Here is a 20,641-nt window from a genome sequence, read left to right on the forward strand (position 1 = left end):
TATTTATTTGAGATTAATTTATTATTATTTAATATTAATTTATTATTATAAATTTATTTTATATTTTTTTTAAATATATTTTAATTTGTTACAATATTATTTTTGATTGATATTTTTTTTTAATATTATTTATTTTTTTGATCGCTAATTTTTTTATTTTTTGTGTTATATGATTTTCTTAATAAATAAGTGACAATTGTCATAATCGTTATTTTTGAACTTTTTTGAGTTTCTTTAAAGTAAATAGGTAAAAATATGTTTTGTAACATGTTAAATTAATATTTCAGTGAAAATGTACTATAGAAAAGTGACAATTGTCATAATCGTTTTTTTTGAACTTTTTGAGTTTTTTTAAAGTATATAGGTAAAAATATGTTTTGTAAACCTGTTAAATTAATATTTCAGTGAAAGTATAGTATAGAAAAGTGACAATTGTCATAATCGTTATTTTTAAACTTTTTTGAGTTTTTTTAAAGTAAATAGGCAAAAATATGTTTTGTAAAGATGTTAAATTAATATTTCAGTGAAAGTGTACTATAGAAAAGTGACAATTATCATTATCGAACTTTTTTGAGTTTTTTTAAAGTAAATAGATAAAAATATGTTTTGTAAACATGTTAAATTAATATTTCAGTGAAAATGTAGTATAGAAAAGTGACAATTGTCATAATCGTTATTTTTAAACTTTTTTGAGTTTTTTTAAAGTATGGGATGTTAAATTAATAATTCAGTGAAAGTGTTCTATAGAAAAGTGACAATTGTCATAATCGTTATTTTTGAATTTTTTTAAGTGTTTTTAAAGTAAATAGGTAAAAATATGTTTTGTAAACATGTTAAATTAATATTTCAGTGAAAGTGTACTGTAGAAAAGTGACAATTGTCATAATCGTTATTTTTAAACTTTTTTGAGTTTTTTTAAAGTAAATGGGTAAAAATATGTTTTGTAAACATGTTAAATTAATATTTCCGTGAAAGTATACTATAAAAAAGTGACAATTGTCATAATCGTTATTTATGAACTTTTTTGAGTTTTTTTAAAGTATATAGGTAAAAATATGTTTTGTAAACATGTTAAATTAATATTTCAATGAAAGTATAGTATAGAAAAGTAATTGTCTTTTTCTATTGTGAAGATACAAAATCTTACAAGTTCTTATAGAGAAGGCTTGCTACCAGATTTCCGTTAATAATATAGCTTAAAAATATTTTTTAATAATGAAGCATATAAATATGATAGTGGGGGGGGGGGAGGGGAGAAGAAAAAATTCCCACCCATTTTACCAAATGTGCCTGATTTGTTAAATTTTATTTAAAATAATAAAGAATTTACCCCTATCAAATAACTAAAAGGCGTCTATGATGTCACAAAAATATAAAAAAATGAATAAAAATAATGACCTTATAAAATTTGTGAGTAATATTTTAAAAAAAGATTATAAACCCGAAGAAAATTTAAAACATAAATTGGCCAAAGGCCTTCAAAGAGAGAGCCTAGCATTATTCAATAAAATATAGTAAAAAAAATTATCCAAAGGCTTACATTTCTCGAAAAAAACTTAGATAAACTTATAATGTTTGATGTATAATCTTAGTAATTGTTTAAAATAAATATAAATATGAGGGCTAACTTTGAAAATGCTAAAATTTATTTCGTAAATATATTCATTTTCGAAAATCTATTTAATACTTTGATAGATTTAAATTGCAATATTAGCTCTAACTTGTAATTTCAGATCGTTCACTAAAGTGAATAAATATTTAAAATGAATTTACTCACATAATTGAAATAAATGATCCAAAGATATTATAGTTAGTTGATATACAAATAACTGATGCAGGATTCTAATTAAATATATTTCGTAGTTAACATTTTAGAAAAAAATAAATTAATCTTACAATTATTTTAATCTTATATCGGCCTACTATTATAAATTATGTTAAAAAAACATTTCCGGATGCTATGAAGATTAAAGTTTAATCATAGTAGTGGAATTTATTATCATTTGAAGTGATTAATGTATTATTAATAAAATCTCGAGTTTAATCAAATCAAGGAATGACGATTTGCAGGAAAATAACTCATCATTAATTATGAATATATAAATAAAAGCTAATTTAGGAATTTTATTGTTGATATTACTGTTAGTGACTTAAAAATATAAAACATATCTAAACTGAAATTTTAATTTAACGTTTACAAAACATATTTTTACCTATTAACCTTAAAAAAGTTCAAAAATAACGGTTATGACGATTGTCACTTCTCTAAGGTACATATACACTGAAAATTTAATTTAACATGTTTACAAAACCTATTTTTACCTATTTACTTTAAAAAAACTTAACGATTATGAGAATTGTCACTTTTCTATAGTACATTTTAACTGAAATTTTAATTTAACATGTTTACAAAACATATTTTTATCTATTTACTTTAAAAAAAGTTCTAAAAAACGATTATGACAATTGTCACTTTTCTATAGTACACTTTCACGAAAATATTAATTTCGCATGTTTACCGAACATATTTTTACCTATTTGTTTGAAAAAAACTCAAAAATGTTTAAAAATAACGATTATGACAATTGTCACTCTTCCATAGTGCTTAACTGAAATTTTAGTTTAACATGTTTACAAAACGTATTTGTACCTATTTACTTTAAAAAAACTGAAAAAAGTTTATAAATAACGATTATGACATTTGTCACTTTTATCTAAAAAATTAACTATCAAAAGATATATGTCTAGGACACCACCCCCTACACTATCGTTTCTCAAAAGGCAGACTTCCTAGACATTATGCCATTAATTCAATAATCAATAGAACGCTGAGATCTACAAATACTCCCTCCACACTGGAACCTACCGGTCTTAGCTCCGATAATCAAACCAGACCGGATGGTTTGACGTTAGTCCTTTGGAACCAAGGTTTACCTCTCGCTTGGGACTATGCCTGCGTTGATCGTTTTGCCAGATCTTTTTCTGCCAACTCCATCTCAAAAGCGGAGAATACAAAAACAAATAAATATTACCACCTTAATAATATTTTATTCGCTCCGGTAGTCTCAGACACCTGTGGATCATTCGGACCCCAAGCCTTAAAATTATTCAAAACAATAGGGCAAAGGTTACGATTAATCACAGGTGATCCGAAAGAAGGTTTCTACCTCCGCCAAAGGATTTCAATCGAAATCTGCCGTTCAAACTGTATATCCATTCATGGGTCATTAAGCCCCGTGGACCACACCTAATTAGATATCCCTCTTTTTTTTTAAATAATTTTTTAAATGAGGTAATTACGCCAGGCCTTAAAGGGAAGAGATGCCAGAAAATAATTTTAATGATATACCCCCTTTTAAATATTTAAAAATTAGATTGCAAATCTTATATTGCTGATAAGTTTCAGCAGATAGAGGAATTAATAATTACCTCCCAAAAATTAAAAATATCCCTTCTTTTAATTATATGTTTTTATATTGATTTTATTGTTTTTAATATATATTTTTAATTCAATAGTGTATATAAATGTTCATGTTCATGTTTTAATTTTTTTTACCGAATAAAATAAATTTTTAAACAAAAAAAAAAATAGATAAAATTACGTAAAATATTAATATATAAAAATCATTTTAAAAATATATATTAAAAAAAATATCAATCAAAAAAATATATTGTAAAAATTTATGTAAGAAATAAATATAACAAATTAAAATATAATATTAATCTTAAAAAATTATTAATAATATAATATTACAAAAATAACACATTGCCTGGTTATTTCGGCAATGTATACTTTGCCGAAATAACAAAATTACCCTGCCTACCACTACCTCACATTGCCGAAAATATTCCGGCAATATATACATTAGAGATCTGCGTTCGGGCTGGGCTCGGGCCTAATTCTATTTAAAATAATCGGGTTCGGGCCTGGCCTAATATTTTTAAAAAAAATTCGGGCCGGGTCGGGTCGGACTTTGGAAATATTTTTAAATATATCTAAATTTATTAATTTTATATTGAATTTTTTATGTAAATTAAAATATTTTATTTTATTTATTGAAATTAAACGACATATAACATATGTCTTTTATTTTGAGTAATTATAAAAATTATTTCTATATTTAAATATAATCTAGCCGGATCGGGTGGGTAAATCTTTTTTAAAAAAAATTCAGGTTCGGGCCGGGCCGGCAAATCTTTTTTTTAAATATTTCGGGCCGGGCCGGGCTTGAAAAATTAGGCCCGATGCAGATCACTAGTACATTGCTGAATATTTCACATTGCCGCTAACATATATAACATTCCTTTCTAAATAGTTCTCCCCAGGGATTCGAACCGAACCCGGAGAAGTGAACCCGGGTTTTTAGAAAAAAACTCTGAACCCGAACCGAACCTGAACCCCATTTATAAAATTTTCAAAACCCCGAACCGAACCCAAGAATTTTATTTGAACCAGGGTTCAACCGGGTTCAGTGTATTATTTAAAATCATATATTTATATATGTAAATACAAATATTATATTTTCAAATTTCCAATTAAATGAAGTGTTAATAAATTTTAAACAACTTAATTCATTTATGCCATTTTTAAATTTATTCTCGATTCCTATTGGAGTGTTAAAAAATTTTAAACAATTGAATTAATTTACGCCATTTATTTTTAAATTTTTATCTTATTATTCTTAAAGATTATTAATTAGAAGAAAATGGTTAACAAATCAAAGTAAAAATTATTATATTGTTAATTTAAAAAATTCTAAACATCTAACTTAAAAATTGTTAAATGTAGGGCAGTTTTTGTGAACTTATTAAAATGATTTTAAAATTTATATATGCTAATCATTTATTTTTGGTTCAGATTAATTTTTACAAGATATTAATGAAGTACATATTATAAATGAAATTAAATTTATAAATATCTCTTTTTTAATTCTGAAATCATTGCTATTTAAAAAAATTGTTCTCTTTTTATAGATTTAAGATTAAAGATAAAGTCATATTTGATAAGCATTTTACCCTTAATACAATAGAAAAAAAATCAATATGTTCATATTGCAAAGTAAAAATGTCTGGTAATCACTTGTCAAATTTAGAAAGACACCTGGAAAGAAATCACAACAATGATTATTTAAATTATTTATATGAAAAAACCAAATATCAGGAATTGTTATTGGCAAAAAAACTTAAAATTAATATAGAAACCTTTTTTCCAAAAAAGCATATAAGTATAAATATATCATCTAATGATTTGATGAGTTCTATACTTGAACTTGTTACTGTAAATGGCCGGCCTTTATCAATTATTGAAGATTTGGGATTTCAAAGAATTATAAATCCACTCCTATCTGGGCTCAATTTAGTTATAAACAAAGAAAATTTATCCAGAACTATTAATAAAACAGCCCAATCAATTAGAGACAAAATATCGAGAGAGGTAGAAGGAAAATTAATAAGTTTAAAAGTTGATGCAGTTCAACGACTAGATAGGTCAATTCTTGGTGTAAATATTCAATTTATATCAAAGTCCATTATAAATTTGAGAACTCTTGGAATTGTAAAGCTGAAAGAGAGATGTACAGGAGAATATATAAAAGAGAATATATTAAAAACTTTACTAAAATTTAAAATTAATATTGAACAAATATACACAATTACTTCTGATAATGGTTGTAATTTTTTAAGAGCTATAAAGCTCCTGCAACCTGAAACTGATTATGATATAAGGAGTGAATCAGCAGATGAGGAAAATATGGATGTAAATGTATATAAATATGATATTGATGATATACAAAATACATTTTATCAACTATTATATCCTATCCGATTTATAGTGTACGATGTGCAGCTCACACACTTCAGCTGGCACTTCAAGATGCTATAAAATTATCACCTATTGTGGAAACCATTGCAAAAGCTAGGAGCCTAAATTTAAAATTAAGACATCCCACTTACCAAAAGTTATTAAAAATATGAAACTCCCTAAGCCTGTATTAGATTGCCACAGATGGCATTCAACCCATGATATGTTAGAAAGGCTGATTTTACTAAAACCCAATATCGAAGATTTTTTTTCAGAGCAATCTGATTATTTATTGACTGAAGATTGGAAAGAGATAATAACGATTGTTGAAATTTTAAAACAGCTAAAAATCGCAATCAAACAATTCCAATCTGAACAGTTAACACTGATAGATTTTTATGCAGCATGGTTAAGATGCTGCATCGAACTGGAAAAAAATCCAAACCATTTTGCTCAATTACTATATTCTTGTCTTAAGAACAGAGAAGAAAGGTTTATAAAGAACGAAATTCTCTTAGCTGCCATATACCTGGACCCAAGATACAAGGTTAATTAAAAGCTTAGTAAATTAATTATTTTAGATTTATATTAAAATTGTTATTTTATGGAATACTTAAATATAAACAATATAAATCCTTAAATATTACAGGTATTACTTAGTGATGATGATAAGATTTGTGCGAAAAGGCATCTTGTCAATTTATGGAGACGAATTAAAAGCTTAACAACGCCGATTTTATCTGATGATATTAGTTCCGATGAAGTTATTGAACAAGAAGGTGATTTAGAGAAATTGATACAAGGAAAGGCAAGAGAAAATACTTAAAAGAGGGCCAACGATTGCTGAGAAAAGTATAAGAACAATAATTACTGGATTTAGCGATTATAAAAGATTAGATAAGAAGGAAAATATTTTGCATTTTTGGGAGTCTGCTAAGCTGGAACACCCTGAATTATATATTTTATCTAAAATCTTATTTGTTGTTCCTGCAACCCAAGTTAATTTATCATATTTTCACATATAGCGTTGAAAGATCTTTTTCACATTTGAAATTCATTCTTTCACCACATAGATCGAGGATGAGTGAACAACTCTTGGAAGATATTATGCTAATACGTCTAAATAAAATTTTTAAAATTGATACATGACTATATGCTTTGTATTTTTAACTATATTTGCCTATAAATAAAATAAAAAATTTATTTTTTATATCAAATTTATGTCTAGTTTTTTATTATGATTTAAATATAGAATTTTTTTTATCAACTCAAAAATTCTTGAACCCGAACCAAACCCGGGTTCAAAAATATTTCCCTGAATCGAACCCGAACCGAACCCATATTTTTTTATACCCCGAACCGAACCCGGGCAAAAATTTTGTCGGGTTCGCATCCCTGGTTCTCCCTATCATGCTTGTTCATGTCACACTCATTCGGCCATACTTGTTCCTCGTTATCACCATTTATTGTGTGTTAGTGGGTTGAATCATAAAAATTGTGTGACGTTTTATACTAATAATTTAAAAGTTAATTGGAATATCCCATAAATTATTGTTCTCCATTTCTTCTCTTAAGTTGTGTAGTGTCTCTTCTATGTCTGTTAAGGGTAATCGTGATAATAAATTAGGTACTTAAGGTCTTTTGAAAAAAATGTATATTAATGGTTTGTGATATGTTATTATTGTAAATTTCATGCCGATCAAATATTCTAATAACTTCTTTATGGCAAAAGTCAGCTAGTGCTTCGTGATCAATATTAGTGTAATTTAACTCTGCTTTTAACAATGCTCTAGATGCAAATCCTATGGGTTTCACTTTTCCATAAGCTTCAATGTGAAATAGAATAGCTCATAGTCCCCTTTAAGAGGCATCGTCAGCGATTCCAATAGGCAATTCAGGATTAAAGAAAGTTTATATCAGAGGTTGACTTATCAATAGTTTTAACTTTTAACTCGTTGAAACTTTTCTTGTGTTTCCATGACCATTCCTTTTATATTTATAATCTTATATAAAGGATCGGCTAAATCCGCGGAATTGTTTAAAAATTTTCTGTAATAAATGGCTATGCCTAGAAAAATTGTGAGTTCATCATGAGATCTGGCATCATTATAGCTTTGATTTTATCTAGATTAGGGTGTATACCTTCCGCGTCTATGTCATGTCCTAAAAATCTGGTTTGCATGAATATGCTTTTTGCAAAATTGGTTGTGAGACCATATTTCAATATTCTTTCACAAACTTTCTACATGTTTTATATATGTATTTCGTCATTCTCACCCGTTATTAAAAGATCGTCAATATAAAATATCACATCCTTCATATTTTCAAATATTTGGTCCATAGTCTGTTGAAATATTGCAGAAGCAGTTTTGAGACCAAAGGGGTAAATCTAAAGTACTCTTTATGTGTAGATATGGTTAGTATGTCCCCTGACTTCTTATCTTATGGCAATTGAAGAAATGTTTAAAATCAATTTTACTAAACTTCTTTCCTTTCGACAATTTTGCTATTAAATCGTTTTCCTCGGTATGGGATATTTGAAGTTTTCTAGTGCCGGGTTGACAGTATCCTTGAAGTCGGCACACAGCCTGAGATTTCCATCATCTTTAAATACTGGGGTCAATGGACTTGCCCATCGATCGTCTTAAACAAGATCAATGATTTTGTCTCTAATCCAATTGTTATTTCTTTACTTATATATCCATCCTTGAGTATGGTACCCACCTTGGTGGCATTAACTTAGGTTGAGCATCGTATTTTTAACATAAATTTATAGCAGTTTTCATATTTGGTTAATTAACAGATATTTCGAACTTGAAGTTCTTTAAAAGTTTTACCAATTTATCGCAAATTATCATAAATGTTTTCCACAAATTTCTTTAAAATGTCTTTGAACGCGCTAAGTCACCCCCTGCCAAACATCGGACCTTTCGTACTCTCCACAATGTAGACTTCCAAATTTTTTAATGTGCCTTCGTAATTAACATTAACGTGCAATGCCCAAAACTTTTATGTTCCCGTTATAACCCGTTAATTTGATGTGAGATTTCTTCACGTTTTTGATGCCGACTATGTTAGCTACAAAATGCGGTATGATTGTATATCTCGTGGTATATACCTGTATCGTCGCCGCTATATCATCAAGTTTATTCATTTAATTGAGAATCAGAGGATGAAGTATGTGAATCTGGTGATGAAGAAAAGGTTTAAATAGATCGCATGTTTCTATCTTGTGCCTTTGATGATAATGCAAGTTGCCATGGCATATTAGATAATCAGGATATTATAACGAAATTGGATTAGAATTGAAAGGTGTATAGTATTTTATAGATAAAATGTGTACATATATTTTGAAATGTTTAAAAGTTTATCTTGCCACACTATGAATTCACATTTTTACAAATTGTCGTGTATAAATATTATAAGTATATAAAATAAAAGTAATAAATGTACATATCTGTGCAAAAAATTGTAATGACTTGAATGGATATGTATTATTAATCATACAAAGTAAAGGTTCTACTTGAAAAATTCTAGGTGATTATGTTAAATTAAATTATTAATCATAAATATAGAAAAAATAAATCTGCTGTTAAATTTATTTTTTTATAAATTCACAATGTCTAGAAGAATATTTCTTTTTTGATATCCTTGTTTGATAATTGTTGAATATTAGAATTGGCTTGATGGTTGAGAGGTATCATTTAAAATATTGATTAAATTTTTCTGAGAATCATGATTTTCAAAGATGCTTGTAATATTGTTTATTTATCCTTAGAATATGTGTATTTATTTTTAAAATATTTTATGAAAATAATCATTTTAACCTGTGATACGTGATAAAGTGCATTCGTCCTCTCAACGTTGTAGGAACAACAGAGCTACGCTAGATTTTTCTCATTTCCATCTAATTGGATTATTAAAGTAATCGGGGAAGAAAATATGAGAAGCCCTTTACACGTTTGTGGGCAAGCCGCACGTACTTGTATCGCACAATAGTCCGAGGATTATCGTTTAAACGTCTGTGGGCTGATTAAGAGGGAAAAGGCCAAATAAGACAGCCCACACCCATACTTAATGTCCTATTATTATATTATTATAATTGGATAGGGGAAGGTTAGTTTAATTTAATGTTTAATGAGTTACATTTAAGAAAATATGATTATTAAATAATAGAAAAAAACCCGTACTCTTGAGGTAGTTGAGGGGGGGGGGAGGGTATAGTTGAGGGTGAGGAAGGGTAAAGTGACGGATAGGGGATTTCATCTTAGGTACCATTTTACCTTAAGAAGCTTTTTAATAGAATTGTTATTCAGTCTAGGGAACTGTTTCCAGTGTACGTTCAGGTCAGCAACATCTTTCAGTACTCGGTGAAACCATAACTTATAGTATCTACTGTATGAGTTTCCTTTGCAGGTAAAGAGCCAAGTTAAAGCATCGTGGACCCAATTACAGTTGGGATGTCTCAGAATGTGAGCTAATAAATGAATTCGTTTTTTCTTTAGTATGATGTGAAAAGGAGTATGTTTTGATTGTCTTCATAATCTTTCGTTTGATATTAGTCTGGGGTAGAAAACGCCGTTAATTATCCTTAAACACTTGTTGATAAACGTTTGACATTTCCTGTTATCGGCTTTGCTTATTTCCCACGTTTTGCAACCGTATAATAGAATAGGAATCACCATAGGCGTAGCCAAAGGGGGTGGGGCAAGGGGAAATCCCCCTCTCTCCTTCAGAAATTTATCACTTTTGTGAATATCATTTTAAGCTAATAAAAAATATCCCCCTTAGTCCTCCTCCCACTCCCTGACCCCCAAAAATGTATGCATATAACTTAAACAATAATTTGAAAGAAAGAATGTAAAAGTTAATATTTTTTATAAAAATATTCATCATAATTTATACATTTTTGGAAAAAAGCATTTGTATATAAAAAAAAAGTGAACCAAAAATGCTTTTTAAGAAATGGAATATAAGATAGTCTTAAGACAAAAGTGAAATGTATTATAATTATTAATAATAGATCCATAAAATTACTTAATAATTATCAAATATAATTTTTTATAAAGTGAGTAATTTTAATTTATTTATCTTAATAAAAGTAAAATATAATTATAAAACAATTGAAAAAATTAAATCATAAATTAAATAAAAATATTAAAGCACAATACAAACAGTAGAACATTATATGTAGTAGATTTACAATATATCTAATTTTATCAATTATCATATGACAATCAAGTAATTTTTACCAATATAGCAAATTATATATTTTACAGACTATAAAATATTGATAAGGACATCATAAAATATCTTTTAAAGACATTGTGGGACACAATATGAAGATTAATTTTTAATATCATTTTTTATTTAAAATAAATAGATGGCGTTAAATAAATAAGTGCTAATTGTTGCTATATTTATATCAAGAGCATCGATTAGTAAAATTTGTTAAAATATTAACTGTAATATATTCTCTAACTGTCAAATATGTCTGTGTAAGTGGAATTTTACCTAGTATTTTATAACTAATTCTTTATAATAGAGGAATATCAACTATATGCCGCCTACTTACTTTTTCTAAATAAATTTCTTATACTGGTTTAAAATAAATTATTGGGATCGGTTCTAAATCGCTAAACGAAAAATCGCTAAAAAATGGGATGTTCCCAATTTTGTTACCAGTGAAAATCCCAAAGATGTCTACTAGTGTTTTATTTAAAAAATGAAGATTCAAACCGTAGCAGAAAACATAAATAATTTACTTAAGCTTAGGAAATTAGATATTAAAGTATGTATAATTTATAGATATGAAAATTTTATTTACATTTAAATTTTTTTACTTGTAAAAACCAATTCAAAAAGTAAAACTTAATTTGTAATTAATTATATTATTATATTTTAGACTGTTTGAGGTCAGCCATGGTTGAAGATATTTGAGATACATCTATTTAATTTATAGTTAATTCATATGATTTATAATTTTTAACTTGGATATGAGAGGGTCAAGGATTATCCATGAGATTGAGAAGATATTTGAGATACATCTATTTAATTTATAGTTAATTAATATTATTTATAATATGAGATTGAGAAGATATTTGAGATACATCTATTTAATTTATAGTTAATTAATATTATTTATATTTTTTAACTTGGATTTGAGAGGGTCAAGGATTCTCCATGAGATTGAGAAGATATTTGAGATACATCTATTTAATTTATAGTTAATTAATATTATATATAATTTTTAACTTGGATTTGAGAGGGTCAAGGATTATCCATGAGATTGAGAAGATATTTGAGATACATCTATTTAATTTATAGTTAATTAATATTATTTATAATTTTTAACTTGGATTTGAGAGGATCAAGGATTATCCATGAGATTGAGAAGATATTTGAGATACATCTATTTAATTTATAGTTAATTAATATTATTTATATTTTTAAACTTGGATTTGAGAGGGTCAAGGATTCTCCATGAGATTGAGAAGATATTTGAGATACATCTATTTAATTTATAGTTAATTAATATTATATATAATTTTTAACTTGGATTTGAGAGGGCCAAGTATTCTCCATGAGATTGAGAAGATATTTGAGATACATCTATTTAATTTATAGTTAATTAATATTATATATAATTTTTAACTTGGATTTGAGAGGGTCAAGGATTATCCATGAGATTGAGAAGATATTTGAGATACATCTATTTAATTTATAGTTAATTAATATTATTTATATTTTTTAACTTGGATTTGAGAGGGTCAAGGATTCTCCATGAGATTGAGAAGATATTTGAGATACATCTATTTAATTTATAGTTAATTAATATTATTTATATTTTTTAACTTGGATTTGAGAGGGTCAAGGATTCTCCATGAGATTGAGAAGATATTTGAGATACATCTATTTAATTTATAGTTAATTAATATTATATATAATTTTTAACTTGGATTTGAGAGGGCCAAGTATTCTCCATGAGATTGAGAAGATGTTTGATTACATCTATATGATTTTGAGTTTATTAGACACTTGTAAACCAATTCAAAGTAAAACTTAATTGTAATTATATATCATTATATTTTAGATGTTTCACCTTTATCATCAAACATTATCTTAGAACAACTGAGATCAAATTTTCAAGGTAAAAATATTTTATTACATAATTATAAAACAATAAACTCAAAATCATTTAGATGTATCTCAAATATCTTCTCAATCTCATGGAGAATCCTTGACCCTCTCAAATCCAAGTTAAAAATTATAAATCATATTAATTAACTATAAATTAAATAGATGTATCTCAAATATCTTCTCAATCTCATGGAGAATCCTTGACCCTCTCAAATCCAAGTTAAAAATTATAAATCTTAAATAAATATTATAATTTTAGGTACTATAACCATTATCTAAACACAAATTTTAAAATAGGTTATACTCAAAGTCATTCAGCTTACACATCCCCTCTTTGCTCATATATCTCCCCATATATTCCTGATTTTCAAAGTAACATTTTTATAACAAATCAATTTAATCTATAAAATATAGATGCTCCCAACATATCAAATGATTTCTATACATCTCCTCTTAATTCAGAAATAGAAAGTAATAATTCTTAATGAAAATATATATCACTATATATATAGGCAATTATTTTTTAGAAAATATGGATAATTATGGATTTGCAGAATCTCTAATAGATTTTAATGAAAATATACATATTTTTGGTAAATTTCTATATAAACATCTAAAAATTTTCTTATATTTTAGAGGAACCAACATTTATCGATAGCCAAAAGGGCAACTCATTGCTCTTTTTTTTAAATTTTCTTTACCGTTATAACGGTACATACAGGAATACAATTAACTACCGTTGTCTAAAAGCTGATTGTAAAGTGACGTGTATATATATTCAAGGATACACAATATCCAAAATGCATGAACATCAAAATCATGCTATACTTTTTCACAAATTAAAAACTTTGCAAACAGTAAAAGCAACGGTACAACAAAATCCTTTAGATACAAGGATGAATATCTATCTAAAGGCATTAAACCAACAATGCTCTGAAGATCCAGATATAATCAATTATCCAGGAGCCTTACCACCTTTTATTTCCGTTAAAAATGCGATTAACCGTATTTTAAAACAAACCAGGCCAAATATTCCCATTAGCAATGACACAATTGTATTGACCACTGAATTGATAACAACATTCAGTGGTGATAGCTTCTTAATAAAAAACAATAATAACAAACTTATTGTATTTGGGTCTGTCATGTTAGTCAGTTTATCTTCCTATACAAAATTCATTTATATGGATGGGACTTTTTACACATGTCCACGTTTTTTAGCCAATTATATACTATACATATCATGTATAATCAAACGATGATCCCTACCATATAAGCACTTCTTCCAGATAAAAGGAAGGAGTCATATATTGAGCTATTTCAAATAATCGTGGAATATGGGACATTGAATGGTATCCAGTTTTCACCAGACATGGCACAAACCGACTATGAAGCAGGAGCGATATCTGCTCTACAATTTGTATTTCCCAATATTTTAGTAAAGGGTAAAGTTTAAATTATATACAGTTGTATAATTTATTTTTAGGCTGCTTCTTCCACTTTACGCAGGCCATTTGGCGTAAAGTTCAGCATTTAGGTGTAGTCAAGCAGTATAAAGAAGAGACTGCTGTATACACTATTGTTCGAAGGATGAGTGTATTACCTTTATGCAAGAGAGAGGACATTCAAGTGGTCCGTGATTCTTGTGTAGATCTAGCAGCCAATGACCCGTTAATATTAAGTTTCTTAATATATATGGATACTACCTGGATAAATTCTGATGCAATCTTTCCTCATCAAATTTGGACCAGGTAATTATTTCATTTTTATTAATTCCTCACAATTCATATAAAAGTTTATAATATTTTTAACATTTAATACATTGTTTGGTGTTAGGTATAAGATTCAAGGTCCTCGCAATAATAATCATCTCGAAGGATATCACCATTCCCTCAAGCGAATGGCAAAAAATGCTCATCCGGACATATATTCATTAATTCGCGTTTTAAAAGATAACCAACGCCTGACAGAACTTAAAGTTATACAAATCAATAACGGGGAAATAGTTACGGAGAAAAATAAAAAATATATGATATTTAATAAAAAAATTGTAAACTTAACAGCATTATATGATATTACTTCTAATTTATTTTTTTTTATTGATAAAGTGTCTGATTTAATAAAATCATATTAAATATATATTATTAAATTTAAAATAGTTGTAGATATATTGTTAATAAAAAATTTAATATAAAATTGATAAAAAAGACCAATATACTTGGTGTTTCGATTGAAATGATACTTTATTTTACTTATTCATAACTTAGTAAATTTTTTGTTTATATGACAAGATTTTCACTGGATGTAGATATCTATCATAAATCTATATACAGCATCTACATGAGCGGGAGGGGTAGGAACAGTTTGCATCCTATTTTTTGAGGGGGTGGGTGGTAAGCTGCTTTAATGGGGGTAGGATAAAAAAATTTTGGGGTTATCTATTAAATCTTGAGATGAAATAAGACAAAATTTATTACTGTAAAAATTAATACTATTATTATGGAATTATTATAATACAATTCATCGACCAAATCTATATATTGCAAACAATCATACACATTGTTTTCCAAATAAACTATCCTTTTAAATGTAATTTAAGGTTTAGATATTTCAGCAAGCTCATAATGCCATAATAATTAATTCATTGTAAATAATGGGAGTTTTAATTGAATTTATTATCTAAAAAATAAATTCTTTATATTCACAAAATATTGATAGATGGTAGTAGAGATATATTAATTTAAGTTATCCTTTATAAATTCTTTGAAAAGAATATCAAGTATCAATAAATTAAATAGGTAAAAATAATAATAAAAAGACACCGCCGCCAGGCGGCGGTAATTTTTTAGAAGGTTAGGCAAAGGTTTTTGAAGGGGGTTTGCCTCCAATGAAAATCCTGACATGTAGACACTGTCTATATACCCCCTCCCCCTAAAAAAAATTCGCAAATAAAAGAATACTCCCTCTATAACTTCTCAACTATCATCTCGCTAAATATTATTAATATAAAAAAGTTACTTTTTAAAACATGAGGTAGATGTAATTCATCGCATATTATATGTTTAGGATCAAGTTATAATTTAAATTAAAATATAACTTGATCCTAAATATATATAATATGCGATGAATTACATCTACCTCACATAAAGGTATTGGTATTTTATATTTGGATTCTGGTCTGTATTTTTAGGAACTGCCTTAAGAATAATTATCCGAATATGATTGTTACCTCTCATGCCCTAGTGATAATTTTCTTTGCCATTATACCTATTTTAGTTGGGGGTTTTGGTAATTGATTAATTCCTTTAATACTTTCATCTCCTGATATATTTCATCATTAGGGTCCTAATAATATTATATATATATATTAAAATTTATTATAATATCCCCCTTAAAATATATATTTGTTATTAAGTATTGAATATAACTATTGATAAAATCTTTTATTGCCATTTAAAATATTTTTGTAAAACGCCTTGTTAATAATATAATATGTAATTATATACTAAAATTTATTATAATTTCTCCCTTATATATATTTGTATTAAGTATTTTAACTATTGATGAAATTTTTTAATGCTAAAATAATTAAAAATTTATAAAACGCATACTTAATAATATTATATATATATATTAAAATTTATTATAATATCCCCCTTAAAATATATATTTGTTATTAAGTATTGAATATAACTATTGATAAAATCTTTTATTGCCATTTAAAATATTTTTGTAAAACGCCTTGTTAATAATATAATTTGTAATTATATACTAAAATTTATTATAATTTCTCCCTTATATATATTTGTATTAAGTATTTTAACTATTGATGAAATTTTTTAATGCTAAAATAATTAAAAATTTATAAAACGCATACTTAATAATATTATATATATATATTAAAATTTATTATAATATCCCCCTTAAAATATATATTTGTTATTAAGTATTGAATATAACTATTGATAAAATCTTTTATTGCCATTTAAAATATTTTTGTAAAACGCCTTGTTAATAATATAATATGTAATTATATACTAAAATTTATTATAATTTCTCCCTTATATATATTTGTATTAAGTATTTTAACTATTGATGAAATTTTTTAATGCTAAAATAATTAAAAATTTATAAAACGCATACTTAATAATATTATATATATATATTAAAATTTATTATAATATCCCCCTTAAAATATATATTTGTTATTAAGTATTGAATATAACTATTGATAAAATCTTTTATTGCCATTTAAAATATTTTTGTAAAACGCCTTGTTAATAATATAATTTGTAATTATATACTAAAATTTATTATAATTTCTCCCTTATATATATTTGTATTAAGTATTTTAACTATTGATGAAATTTTTTAATGCTAAAATAATTAAAAATTTATAAAACGCATACTTAATAATATTATATATATATATTAAAATTTATTATAATATCCCCCTTAAAATATATATTTGTTATTAAGTATTGAATATAACTATTGATAAAATCTTTTATTGCCATTTAAAATATTTTTGTAAAACGCCTTGTTAATAATATAATTTGTAATTATATACTAAAATTTATTATAATTTCTCCCTTAAGATATATATTTGTATTAAGTATTTTAACTATTGATGAAATTTTTTAATGCTTTTTAAAATAATTAAAAATTTATAAAACGCATACTTAATAATATTATATATATATATTAAAATTTATTATAATATCCCCCTTAAAATATATATTTGTTATTAAGTATTGAATATAACTATTGATAAAATCTTTTATTGCCATTTAAAATATTTTTGTAAAACGCCTTGTTAATAATATAATTTGTAATTATATACTAAAATTTATTATAATTTCTCCCTTATATATATTTGTATTAAGTATTTTAACTATTGATGAAATTTTTTAATGCTAAAATAATTAAAAATTTATAAAACGCATACTTAATAATATTATATATATATATTAAAATTTATTATAATATCCCCCTTAAAATATATATTTGTTATTAAGTATTGAATATAACTATTGATAAAATCTTTTATTGCCATTTAAAATATTTTTGTAAAACGCCTTGTTAATAATATAATTTGTAATTATATACTAAAATTTATTATAATTTCTCCCTTAAGATATATATTTGTATTAAGTATTTTAACTATTGATGAAATTTTTTAATGCTTTTTAAAATAATTAAAAATTTATAAAACGCATACTTAATAATATTATATATATATATATTAAAATTTATTATAATATTCCCCTTAAAATTTATATTTGTTATTAAGTATTCAATATAACTATTGATAAAATCTTTTATTGCCATTTAAAATATTTTTGTAAAACGCCTTGTTAATAATATAATTTGTAATTATATACTAAAATTTATTATAATTTCTCCCTTAAGATATATATTTGTATTAAGTATTTTAACTATTGATAAAATTTTTTAATGCTTTTTAAAATAATTAAAAATTTATAAAACGCATACTTAATAATATTATATATATATATTAAAATTTATTATAATATCCCTCTTAAAATATATATTTGTTATTAAGTATTGAATATAACTATTGATAAAATCTTTTATTGCCATTTAAAATATTTTTGTAAAACGCCTTGTTAATAATATAATTTGTAATTATATACTAAAATTTATTATAATTTCTCGCTTAAGATATATATTTGTATTAAGTATTTTAACTATTGATGAAATTTTTTAATGCTTTTTAAAATAATTAAAAATTTATAAAACGCATACTTAATAATATTATATATATATATTAAAATTTATTATAATATCCCCCTTAAAATATATATTTGTTATTAAGTATTGAATATAACTATTGATAAAATCTTTTATTGCCATTTAAAATATTTTTGTAAAACGCCTTGTTAATAATATAATTTGTAATTATATACTAAAATTTATGTATAATTTCTCCCTTATATATATTTGTATTAAGTATTTTAACTATTGATAAAATTTTTTAATGCTAAAATAATTAAAAATTTATAAAACGCATACTTAATAATATTATATATATATATTAAAATTTATTATAATATTCCCCCTATAAATATATATTTGTTATTAAGTATTGAATATAACTATTGATAAAATCTTTTATTGCCATTTAAAATATTTTTGTAAAACGCCTTGTTAATAATATAATATGTAATTATATACTAAAATTTATTATAATTTCTCCCTTAAGATATATATTTGTATTAAGTATTTTAACTATTGATGAAATTTTTTAATGCTTTTTAAAATAATATAAAAATTTATAAAACGCATACTTAATAATATTATATATATATATTAAAATTTATTATAATATCCCCCTATAAAATATATATTTGTTATTAAGTATTGAATATAACTATTGATAAAATCTTTTATTGCCATTTAAAATATTTTTGTAAAACGCCTTGTTAATAATATAATTTGTAATTATATACTAAAATTTATTATAATTTCTCCCTTAAGATATATATTTGTATTAAGTATTTTAACTATTGATGAAATTTTTTAATGCTTTTTAAAATAATTAAAAATTTATAAAACGCATACTTAATAATATTATATATATATATTAAAATTTATTATAATATCCCCCTTAAAATATATATTTGTTATTAAGTATTGAATATAACTATTGATAAAATCTTTTATTGCCATTTAAAATATTTTTGTAAAACGCCTTGTTAATAATATAATTTGTAATTATATACTAAAATTTATTATAATTTCTCCCTTATATATATTTGTATTAAGTATTTTAACTATTGATGAAATTTTTTAATGCTAAAATAATTAAAAATTTATAAAACGCATACTTAATAATATTATATATATATATTAAAATTTATTATAATATCCCCCTTAAAATATATATTTGTTATTAAGTATTGAATATAACTATTGATAAAATCTTTTATTGCCATTTAAAATATTTTTGTAAAACGCCTTGTTAATAATATAATTTGTAATTATATACTAAAATTTATTATAATTTCTCCCTTAAGATATATATTTGTATTAAGTATTTTAACTATTGATGAAATTTTTTAATGCTTTTAAAATAATTAAAAATTTATAAAACGCATACTTAATAATATTATATATATATATTAAAATTTATTATAATATTCCCCTTAAAATTTATATTTGTTATTAAGTATTGAATATAACTATTGATAAAATCTTTTATTGCCATTTAAAATATTTTTGTAAAACGCCTTGTTAATAATATAATTTGTAATTATATACTAAAATTTATTATAATTTCTCCCTTAAGATATATATTTGTATTAAGTATTTTAACTATTGATGAAATTTTTTAATGCTTTTTAAAATAATTAAAAATTTATAAAACGCATACTTAATAATATTATATATATATATATTAAAATTTATTATAATATCCCCCTTAAAATATATATTTGTTATTAAGTATTGAATATAACTATTGATAAAATCTTTTATTGCCATTTAAAATATTTTTGTAAAACGCCTTGTTAATAATATAATTTGTAATTATATACTAAAATTTATTATAATTTCTCCCTTAAGATATATATTTGTATTAAGTATTTTAACTATTGATGAAATTTTTTAATGCTTTTTAAAATAATTAAAAATTTATAAAACGCATACTTAATAATATTATATATATATATTAAAATT

General features: G+C 24.3%; 2 protein-coding genes and 1 long non-coding RNA gene across 3 annotated transcripts; 2 read left to right on the plus strand and 1 right to left on the minus strand.

The window, feature by feature from the left end:
* Positions 1 to 11,955: 11,955 nt before the first annotated feature.
* LOC135929450 (uncharacterized) lies at positions 11,956 to 12,354 on the minus strand. The gene is made up of 3 exons (XR_010572598.1): positions 12,256 to 12,354; positions 12,156 to 12,212; positions 11,956 to 12,012 (listed from the first exon to the last, which is right to left on the minus strand). It is a non-coding gene; the product is annotated as an uncharacterized LOC135929450 (long non-coding RNA).
* Positions 12,355 to 12,891: 537 nt separating this feature from the next.
* Positions 12,892 to 14,996, plus strand: LOC135929797 (uncharacterized). Its single transcript, XM_065466518.1, has 9 exons — positions 12,892 to 12,950; positions 13,003 to 13,059; positions 13,103 to 13,159; positions 13,238 to 13,312; positions 13,355 to 13,411; positions 13,453 to 13,533; positions 13,577 to 14,385; positions 14,427 to 14,691; positions 14,777 to 14,996. Exons 6-7 carry the CDS (start codon positions 13,473 to 13,475, stop codon positions 14,200 to 14,202), a joined length of 687 nt encoding a protein of 228 aa, XP_065322590.1. The 5' UTR covers positions 12,892 to 12,950; positions 13,003 to 13,059; positions 13,103 to 13,159; positions 13,238 to 13,312; positions 13,355 to 13,411; positions 13,453 to 13,472; the 3' UTR covers positions 14,203 to 14,385; positions 14,427 to 14,691; positions 14,777 to 14,996.
* Positions 14,313 to 15,105, plus strand: LOC135930194 (uncharacterized). The gene is made up of 4 exons (XM_065466975.1): positions 14,313 to 14,385; positions 14,427 to 14,691; positions 14,777 to 14,945; positions 15,100 to 15,105. Exons 1-4 carry the CDS (start codon positions 14,313 to 14,315, stop codon positions 15,103 to 15,105), a joined length of 513 nt encoding a protein of 170 aa, XP_065323047.1.
* Positions 15,106 to 20,641: the final 5,536 nt, after the last annotated feature.

The sequence above is a fragment of the Gordionus sp. m RMFG-2023 genome, chromosome 5, assembly GCF_954871325.1.
Source record: "Gordionus sp. m RMFG-2023 chromosome 5, tfGorSpeb1-WG-v2, whole genome shotgun sequence".
Lineage (NCBI taxonomy): Eukaryota > Metazoa > Nematomorpha > Gordioida > Chordodea > Parachordodidae > Gordionus > Gordionus sp. m RMFG-2023.

Bases quoted from the DNA above. Each gene is read 5' to 3' on its own strand.
- LOC135929797 (XM_065466518.1), top strand. From the start codon at position 13,473: ATGGATAATTATGGATTTGCAGAATCTCTAATAGATTTTAATGAAAAT. The intron at 13,534-13,576 runs GTAAATTTCTAT...CTTATATTTTAG, and splicing joins TGAAAATATACATATTTTTG to AGGAACCAACATTTATCGAT.
- LOC135930194 (XM_065466975.1), top strand. From the start codon at position 14,313: ATGGCACAAACCGACTATGAAGCAGGAGCGATATCTGCTCTACAATTT. The intron at 14,386-14,426 runs GTAAAGTTTAAA...ATTTATTTTTAG, and splicing joins TCCCAATATTTTAGTAAAGG to GCTGCTTCTTCCACTTTACG. The intron at 14,692-14,776 runs GTAATTATTTCA...GTTTGGTGTTAG, and splicing joins CCTCATCAAATTTGGACCAG to GTATAAGATTCAAGGTCCTC.